Source organism: Entamoeba nuttalli, assembly GCF_000257125.1.
Source record: "Entamoeba nuttalli P19 unplaced genomic scaffold asmbl_4738, whole genome shotgun sequence".
In the NCBI taxonomy this organism is placed as follows: domain Eukaryota; phylum Evosea; order Mastigamoebida; family Endamoebidae; genus Entamoeba; species Entamoeba nuttalli.
This window is the reverse complement of record NW_008577009.1, coordinates 14,115-23,631: the sequence shown is the minus strand read 5'-3', so window position 1 is coordinate 23,631 and position 9,517 is coordinate 14,115. Positions and strand designations below refer to the sequence as shown.

The 9,517-nt window shown below is 25.4% G+C and overlaps 2 protein-coding genes across 2 annotated transcripts; one reads left to right on the top strand and one right to left on the bottom strand.

The window, feature by feature from the left end:
- Positions 1-378: 378 nt before the first annotated feature.
- Positions 379-7,518, top strand: ENU1_111400 (Beige/BEACH domain containing protein; the record flags this gene model as incomplete). The annotated part of the gene is made up of 1 exon (XM_008859557.1): positions 379-7,518. The coding sequence occupies one exon, from the start codon at positions 379-381 to the stop codon at positions 7,516-7,518; it is 7,140 nt and encodes a 2,379-aa protein (XP_008857779.1).
- An 85-nt stretch (positions 7,519-7,603) lies between these two features.
- On the bottom strand, positions 7,604-8,629 carry ENU1_111390 (hypothetical protein; the record flags this gene model as incomplete). The annotated part of the gene is made up of 1 exon (XM_008859556.1): positions 7,604-8,629. The coding sequence occupies one exon, from the start codon at positions 8,627-8,629 to the stop codon at positions 7,604-7,606; it is 1,026 nt and encodes a 341-aa protein (XP_008857778.1).
- Between the last annotated feature and the right edge of the window lie 888 nt (positions 8,630-9,517).

Sequence of the window (9,517 nt, the reverse complement as noted above, 5' to 3'; positions counted from 1 at the left end):
TAATAATGATGTGAAGAATTTTGATTGAAAGTTATGTAATTAAATTTTCTTTTTGTTATTCATCATCAAGATAAAAATTGTTTTTTTTTTGTTGAGAGAAAAAATTAAAGAAAAATCAATAAATAATGAAAATTCTTATTCAATAAAAAAGTACTTTTTTCTTTTGATAAACACAAAGAAAAAATATAATTTTTTGAAGGAGAATTAATTGGTATTATGAATAATAAATGACTTGTTTTTTATTCAAAAAAAAAAAGATAAATAAGAAGAGAAGAAGATATTTTAAAAAAGAAGAAGTTTTTTTGATAATAAAAAATGAATGACCAAAAAGAATTTGAACTCAAAAATTAATTACTTGATAAATCTAATTTAACTGAAATGTTAAGACGGTTTAGTTTACGTTCAGGTCAAACATTAAAAGTTTCTACTAGTCTTAATCAGTCTTCATCATCTAGTTTAAGTAAATCACCAGCATTATATTTACAAACATTCCCATTATTAAAAAATGCTTTTGAAACCTTTGAGCAAACACCAACATTAGAGTCAATTGTTAGTATTTTTTCTATCTTGTCAAAAGCACCAAAACATATTTATGACTTTTTGATAACTGAACTTAATTGGGAAGAATTTATTGATCAATTATCTAAATGTATTTGTTCTTTATCAATTGACCAATTTATTTATTGGTTTTGTTCAGAAAATTATTCTTCAATTCATTTATTATACCTTATTACTTCTTATCGTCCTGAACTATTTTCAAGACAAAACGCAAATAAATTAAAATCTTACTTTATTTCTTCTCTTCCTGATATTTATGAAAATGCTGGGATTTCTAGTGAAGCTCGTTATCTCTTTCCAGAGAAGATTCAATATGTCCCTACAATTATCCAGAGATTAGATCGTTCTCCTGCTTCTTCTGTACTATTTCCTTTACTTCAAATTATTGCATTATTTGCAAAAACTAATTTAATTTCATTAGACACTCTTATTATTACAGACTTCCCTCCTCAACACATTGATTCATTTATTGATTACTATTTTGAGATATTACCTCTCTTTAAAGAAATTCCTAAACCAATTCAACGTCTTATCAATTCTTGGGTTACACAATTACCATCTCCAGTAATTACTCCCTGCCATTCATTAACAAATTCATCTGATTTCTCGTTATTTAAATTTGATGAAGATGAAACAACAACAACAAAAGGTTCACAACCTTCTCTTCCAAATTCATTATCATTGATTTCAATACATCAAATTATGAGATTTTTATTAATGATAAGTTATGTTTATCCTTCTCTCGTTTTTACTGATGGTCCATTTTTCCCTTGGAATGGTAAAACTGAAGTTGATTCAGAAGTGTTATTATATTACTATAATTATGTGTTATTTAGTAATACTACTTCGTTGGCTAAGAGATTAAATCAATATTGTGAGGTTATGACAAAATGTCCATATGAATTAGCTAATGCATTAGAATTTTGTCAAAATAAAATGATTGTTGCATTACATAAACAATTTCCAGACTTCAATTCATTTCAAATGTTTATAAATATAATCAATTCTTCATGTGATAAAATGCAATTAAATTTATTATCAATAATATTATGTTGTCCTCAACATTTAAATTATCAAGAAGTTCAAATATTATGCAAATTATTTCACAATGACAAATATTCATTAATGCTTTATGACATATTCACAAAACGATTATCTATGTTACAAACTAATGACCTTTCTCAAATATTTATTGAAAATGGATTATCATTTGCTTTAAGAATGAAAATTGATATGATTCATCCACTTGAATATTTAACATTTATGTTACAACTATTTGTTACACACCCATTAACTGAAGATTTTCTAGTTAGTGAACCTCGTTCATTCTTCTCAAAAATTATTCCATTATCAACACGTTCTAAAGAAATTTATGATTTAATTATTTCATTTTTAACAACTGGAATATTATCAACAGAGTCAATAGAAAAATTTACTTCATTATTACCTCATTTAAATCCTCCTAAAGGAATGTCAGCTACAAATCATCGTTTAAATATATTAAAATTATATTCATTAAGGAATAATGAATTAACTGGAAATGAATTACAATATTATTATAATTATATTAAATCAAGTATTGAATTACCAACAGAAACAAATGAATCATTAGCAATTTTAAAAGAATTTTATGCAGTCATTCTAACTGGGTTTGAGGCATTTAAAAATAAAGAAGAATACAAACATGATCTTCAAACATTTTTATTAAGTGAGACTATTATTCAAAAATTACTTGAAGTCATTAAAGTTATTGGAAATACAGTATTTAGTCACTTGAGAAATTTGTCATTAGATCAATTATGTGTTATTGATGAACCATTATTCTTAGAGGTATTTGTTAAATTATTAAAACAAATCGAAGAAATAGAAGAGCCATTTAATGAACTAATTCCATTATTAGATAATCCAACAAATGTAGATACATTATCTCATAGTAAATTAATTGAACCTTTACTAGTATTAGCATCAACTGGTAAAACAGTCAATTCAGTTTATTATTTCTTAAAGAGAATTATTAGTTATAATTGTTTACCATCATTTTTAACAACATTATTACATACCTCTCATGAAAATGGACTAAGAGAAGAATATATTTCATTATTAACAGAATGTACTCAAATTTCACAACAACCTAGATATACTGCAGAATTTTCTAAACAAGGAACTTCATCATTATCAGCTCAATTAAAATTTGATCAAACACAAGTTTTATCTATTTCATTATGGGCAGCAGTTATGAATTTTCCTGATTATTCTCGTGATTCATTTATTACAATCACATCTTTTATTCTTAAAGATATTAAACTAAATCTTGGAGTTTCTTCTACTGCTATTACAATGCAAATCATCACAGAATCACATAATGGTTCTATTATTATTGATCATTCTTTTAGACCAAGAGAGTTTTTTAATATTACTGTATTACTTCGTTTATCTAAAGCATTAGATATCCAAATTGCTATTGATGGGGCATTTATTTCTTCAGCAGAACGTATTCAAATTAATGTACCACAATCATTGTTTCCATTAGACCTTATAATAAAACCAATTGATAATGCTCGTTTTAGAATTGGAAATTTTCATTTCTTTAAAACAATTTTAAGTGAAGAAATGATTAAATTTATATTTACTGCAAGAGCAGATATTCTTCCAGTTAATTGGATTTTAGAATTACCTCTTAATATGAAAAATTTAGAAATACCAACTGAATATTTAGGAAGTCTTATTGTTCCAAGTGGTAAATTATATGTTCATAGTAATAAAAGTACATATTCTGTTCAAACAACTAATTTAAGAAGGTTTGAATGTATTGGTATGAAAGAGGCATTTAATGCTATTGGTGGAATAGAAGTCTTATTATTATTTTTAAGTGAAGTAAAAAGAGTAGAAGAAGCTATTGGTATTATTGAAGTTATAAGAAAATATCTTACTAATAATAAAGTTGCTGCATTAACATATCGTTCTATACACGCAGGAAGAATTTTATTAGAAATTTTAAGTTATACAAACTATTATTCAAGTGTTCTTAATGAATCAATTAAATTAACTGACTCTAAAATGGTTGTAAGGGAATTAGAGTTATTATGTTGTTCAACTATTCAGATAGAAACTGCGGAATTATTTAGAGATATATTTTTTCATACTGCTTTTTGGATGAGAACTTCTGGAGAAGTTTTTTATGAATATATTCAAACAATAATGAAATACATAAATTGTCCATTTAAAGACACTAACCTTCAAATACTCATAGAATCACATTGTATAGATGAGTTTATATCTTATGTCCCAGTAGTTGTTGGACTTAAAATGAGAGATTTACAAACTCTTTATATATCAATTATATATCAATTACTTAATTCTTTATCATGGAAATATATTACTCAATTATTAAACAATGTAATTGCCCAATATTGTATTAATATTATTCCATCTCCTGTTCTTCCTTTATATGGTGATCAAGAAATTATTAATTCTTCACATATTTCTAATTTAAGGTCTAATTCAGACACATATATTTCTCATTCAAGAACACTTAATGCACAATATTTTTGTTTGGAAGTAATTGAAACTATTGTGCGTGCATCATATGATCGATTCTCAAGTGAAGACTTATTCATTTATTTGAAAGAAGTGTACCAAACAGTTCCACTTGAGACTCTTATTACACTTCTTTCAATTGCAAAATCAGAAAATTTGTTTTTATCTCTTATTAAATTATTAGAAGGATATCTTGCTAATTCATTAGTTGAAGTATCTACTTTACAAACTAATTTTCTTTCTATATTTGAATCTATAAGATGTAAAGATGTATTTACTCATTTAACTTCCAAATCACTTAAAACACTTTGGAATTTTGCACAACCAATAAATTGTATTAAATACGTTCTAATGATTGGTTCTATTAAAACTATTTCTATTGAATTAATTAAAACATTTATTGAACTTATTGTTGAGAAAGGAGTACTTTTAAATCAAGAAAATTCAGACCTAATATGGAGATTACTTCTCAACATTACTGAGAATGAAGAATTAGATCAAAAAATATTATTTTCATTAGTCCCAATGATTGTTGATATGGTTTGTAAAATTAAGATGGATGGTGATGGGTATTGTAATGAATTATCTAAGTTGTGTATTCATAATCCAATTACTCCTATACGATGGGCATTATATCAAGGAATTTCATTAAAATATAATCATAGTTTATTCCCTTCTGTTGCTGTAATCAAAATATTCCAATTTTTAAAAGAATTTAATTGTTCTTTCTTTGATCCATTACCTTCAATTCTTATAGAACAATTACAAAATAAAATATTATTAACAGAAACAATAAAAACAATATCTCTATTTAAAATTATCGGAACACCATTAGCATTATATCATTGTTTCCTTCAACTTGGGACTTTTTCACAAATTTATTTTGACTGTATTACAGATATATTGGACATTCTTAATAAAACATTATCATCTTTATCTCAATACCCAGACCATCCATTGTATTCTTGTTTATTCCAACTTGTTAAAAATTATAAAAGTTCTTTTACTAAAGATAATTATAATAAATTACAACAATCAAAAGGAACTATTGATTCTGCAATAGAATGGTTATTTAATTCTTGTGATATTCCTAAACCAGAAAATACTCTTCTTCCTTTAAAAACATCTCCCTTAATTCGTAAGAAAGAACCTTCTAAAGTTATTGAACTTTGTGATTCTACAGATGTTATTGCTGCTATTTCATGGAGACGTATCGTAAAAAAATATACTACTCATAATGCCATTTTTGAATATCCTTTCCATGCTCCTTATGTGTTTTTTAAGTTAGATGCAACTTTATGTAATGGAAATTCACAAATGATTATTTCTCAAACTATACCTAAAGTGTCTACTCTTCCTGTTGAAACTGAACCACAAACTGCATTATATAAAAGATATGAAAGTCTAATGGAACGAGTAAAGTTTCGTATGTTTGATGAAATTTCTGTTGATTTTGAAGCAAATTATGTTAAATGGGATAGAGAATTACCAGCAATAATTCATTTTGAGAATAATGCTGTTATCATCAGATATCATAATGGAGGAGAGAAAAATATGTTATCAAGAGAATGTAAACAAATTAATATTTCATTTGAAGACATCACTAGTGTTCAAAGACTTAATGTGTTGTATGAAGACATTGGAGTTGAAATTTATTACTTTAATTCCTTACTCTCTATTGTTTTACTCTTTAAAACAACAACTGAAAGAAATAATTTTATTTCTAAACTTCCAATTACTCCAAATGAATTACAAAGATTTAATGAGGCACAACGTAAATGGGTTAAAGGAGAATTGTCAAATTATGAATTTTTATATGAAGTGAATAGATATGCAAACCGAAGTTTTAAATTATTAAGTCAGTACCCAATTTATCCATGGGTTATTTCTACTTTTAGTGAAGATTTTAGATTAAATGATTTAAGGTCTTATCGAGATTTGACATTACCTATATCTGCTTGTAATGAAAAAGCAAAAAAAATGATTGAATCTAATTATCAAGAGAAAGAATGTCATTTTAATTGTTATTTAAGTAGTCCTAGTTTAGTTTGCAGAAGTTTAGTAAGACTTCAACCTTATTCAGAGTTATTATGGAAAGAAATGTCAGAACGATGTTTTGAAGTTGGAGGAAGAATTTTTAAAAGTATTGAAGGGTTTTTTAAAAGTAGTGTAGAACAATCAAGAAGTGAATTAATTCCACAATACTACACTACGCCGGCATTCTTAACTAATTTAAATAATTATTTAACTTCTCTAAATGGAGAGTCACTTGGAGACGTTACTTTACCTAATTGGGCATTTAAACACAATCTTCTAGATAGTGGGAGTCTTAAAGATAGAGGGGAAATGACTTCTCCAAGAGAGTTTATAAGAAAAATGAAAATGGCATTAGAAAGTAGTAATGTTAGTAAATATTTAAATACTTGGATCGATCTTATATTTGGTTGTTTACAACAAAGTGTAAATCATTATAATGTTTATTTAAATGATTATACTATTAATTCAACTCAGCCAGACTCATTAAAACAAACTATATGGAAAACTATGGGTCATTTACCTCTATGTATTATGACAAAAGAATGTCCTGAAAGAACGGATAATGGAACGAGATTTTCATGTAATTTAGGATTGAATTGTGCTGCTCGTCGACCAAAAAAAGTTGGCTCAGTTAAAGAAGATTGGTGTTCATTAGTTGATAGTAAAAATGGATATACTCCTATTACAATTAAAGGAACTATTGGAATTGGTGAAAATGCAGTATATTATGATGAGGTATTACATCAAATTATATTACTAAAGCCAAGTGAAAGTTTTGTTGCAGCAGCTATTGGAATACAATGTGTTAATGGAGATGATGATTGGATTGTTGCTGGTGGAGACAATGTATTAGCTTTCCATCATAATCATAGTTATAGTTTTAATGGAATATCTAATATATCATCATTGTCAATTAAAATTAAATATGATTCTATTATTGCAGGTAATGAAAATGGTATGGTTATTGTTTGGTCAATTACTAAACAAAGAATCAGATGGAAAAAACAATTTGAATTACCTGTCCAACACGTATTAATTACAAATAATGGTGATATTTTCATATTAACATATGACCATTTTGAAAACACAACAACAATTATTGGTTGTGACATTAATGGTATAGTTTTTGGTGAATCTTCATTTAATGCTCGAGTGACTGCAATAACATGTTCTCAATCTGTTAATTCAACCTCTCCTACACTAGCTGTTGGAACAAGTGTTGGAGAAGTATTATTATATGATGCATTTACTCTTGCTTTATTATTCTCTTATTCTGCAGATAGAAAAACAAAGAGTGTTACTTCATTCTTGTATACCAACAAAGATTGTAAATTATATTATAGTACTCAAAGAGAAGAAGGTGGATGTTTCATTTATTCTTTATGAAAGAATTTAAATTAAAAGAAACTGTTTTTTTTAAAATTAGAAATTATTTTTATTTAGAAATTTTTGTTAAAAGAATAAAAATTAATTACATCATTTGAATAACTATTACTCTATTGACTGAGAAATCTTCAAAACTTTCTGTATTACTCAAACTTGATGGTGCACCTAAATAAGCTATTTGGAGGTTCTTACAGTATGAATTTGATACACCAGTTTGATGAATTATAAAACAACCTGTATGACCAACTTGATATAAATAACTTTCATTTCTATATATAAAAAGAGCATTAGAACTATTATCTCCAATTGGATTCCATTTCATTGGTTTAAATATTGATTTCTTTAATGAGAAAATAAAATGATTAGGATCAGAAATAAATTTGTTAGTTTCAAGAATAGGAACAGACACAAATGCTCCAAACACATAACCAAATTCATCAAAATTAATAAAATATAAATTGCGTTTATTCATAACTCTATCATTAAACTGGTTTTGTGAATCAAGAAAAGAATCAAATAGAATTTGATACTCATTCAAATTAGACCAATTCTGTAAATAAATATAATATTCTTCAATAATTCTGAATTCTTTATCTATTTTAAGTGTAAATGGAATAATATCAATTCTATTAGGAATTATAAACTTCATATTGGTAAGTTCAGTTCTTCTTAATTGAAATTCTTCTTTTCTTTTATTAATCATTTCTTGAAACTTTGATTCAATTTCTTTAATCTCTTTTTTATATTTCATCTCTTCTATAAAAAGTAATTTTCTGATAATGTCATTAGTTATTTCTTTCATTGTTATTTCTTCGTCTTCTTGTTGTTGATTTATTTGACTTATTTTATTAAAATCTTCTTTTAATTTTTGAAGAACTTCACTTCTTTTATTTATTTTTCCTTCTATTAATTGTATCTTCCATTTTAATTTATTGATAATTTTTTCTATCTTATCAGTTAACTCATATTCATGATTGTTTAATTTTTGTTGCTCTAATTGTTCAATAACTCTACATTCTTGTTCAGTTTGTTTTAATAATTGTTCTGCTTCTTCTTTTCTTTGAAGAATTTCATCCCACCATCTATTTTCCATACCATTTGATTGTGACATTGAGATGATCCTCATGACAAGACAAATAAATACAACAATTATTTTATTTTGATAACTTCTTCATGACTTTACTCAAAAAAGTATCATTTTTATAGTCAGAGAAAGTGAATTATTTCCTGCTTTAAATCAATAAAAGTCTCAAACACAAAACTATTTTTTGATACAAAAACGATAACATCAATCTGAAAAAAAAAACAAAAAATCTACCTTCATCTGAGTTTATTCGCTTAACCCATCCATAGATAACATCTTTATATTATGTTCACTACCCAATTGGACAAATTAAAGACTACTCATAAAAAATGTTAAATAAGTATGTCCTAATTCAATAAATACTTTCTTTTATTAAAAATTAAAGACTTTACGATCTAATAACTTCTCGTTTGGAAAAATATGTATTAACTAAATAACGAAGTTGTGTTGGTTTAGTCTAAATTTCATAGAGTAAATAATTCTAGGCTAAACATAAAAATGATAAAAAAATAATTATCATGACGAACATAATTCAAATAAGAAAGAAATTAAAAACTAGATAATGAACTGTTAATAAAATTGTCATTTATTCATTACTAATGGATATTAATCACATTATACATCATTAAAAAGGAAGATTTTATTTATTATTTAGATTTTCTTCTTGTTTTGTAAATAAAACATTTTCTTTTGTTTTATTGTCTTTTCAAGTTTCTTTATGTTTATTTCATCTTTTTATCTTCTTCTTTGACTTTCACTTTTAAATTTAATAAATATTATTTCTTTATTTCTTATTCTTATTTTATATTGAATTATCATTTATTTATTATTTTATGTTGAAGTATATCATTATTATTATATTATTATTTCTAATTTCATTTATTAACATTATTTATATCATTTTCATTTGTCATT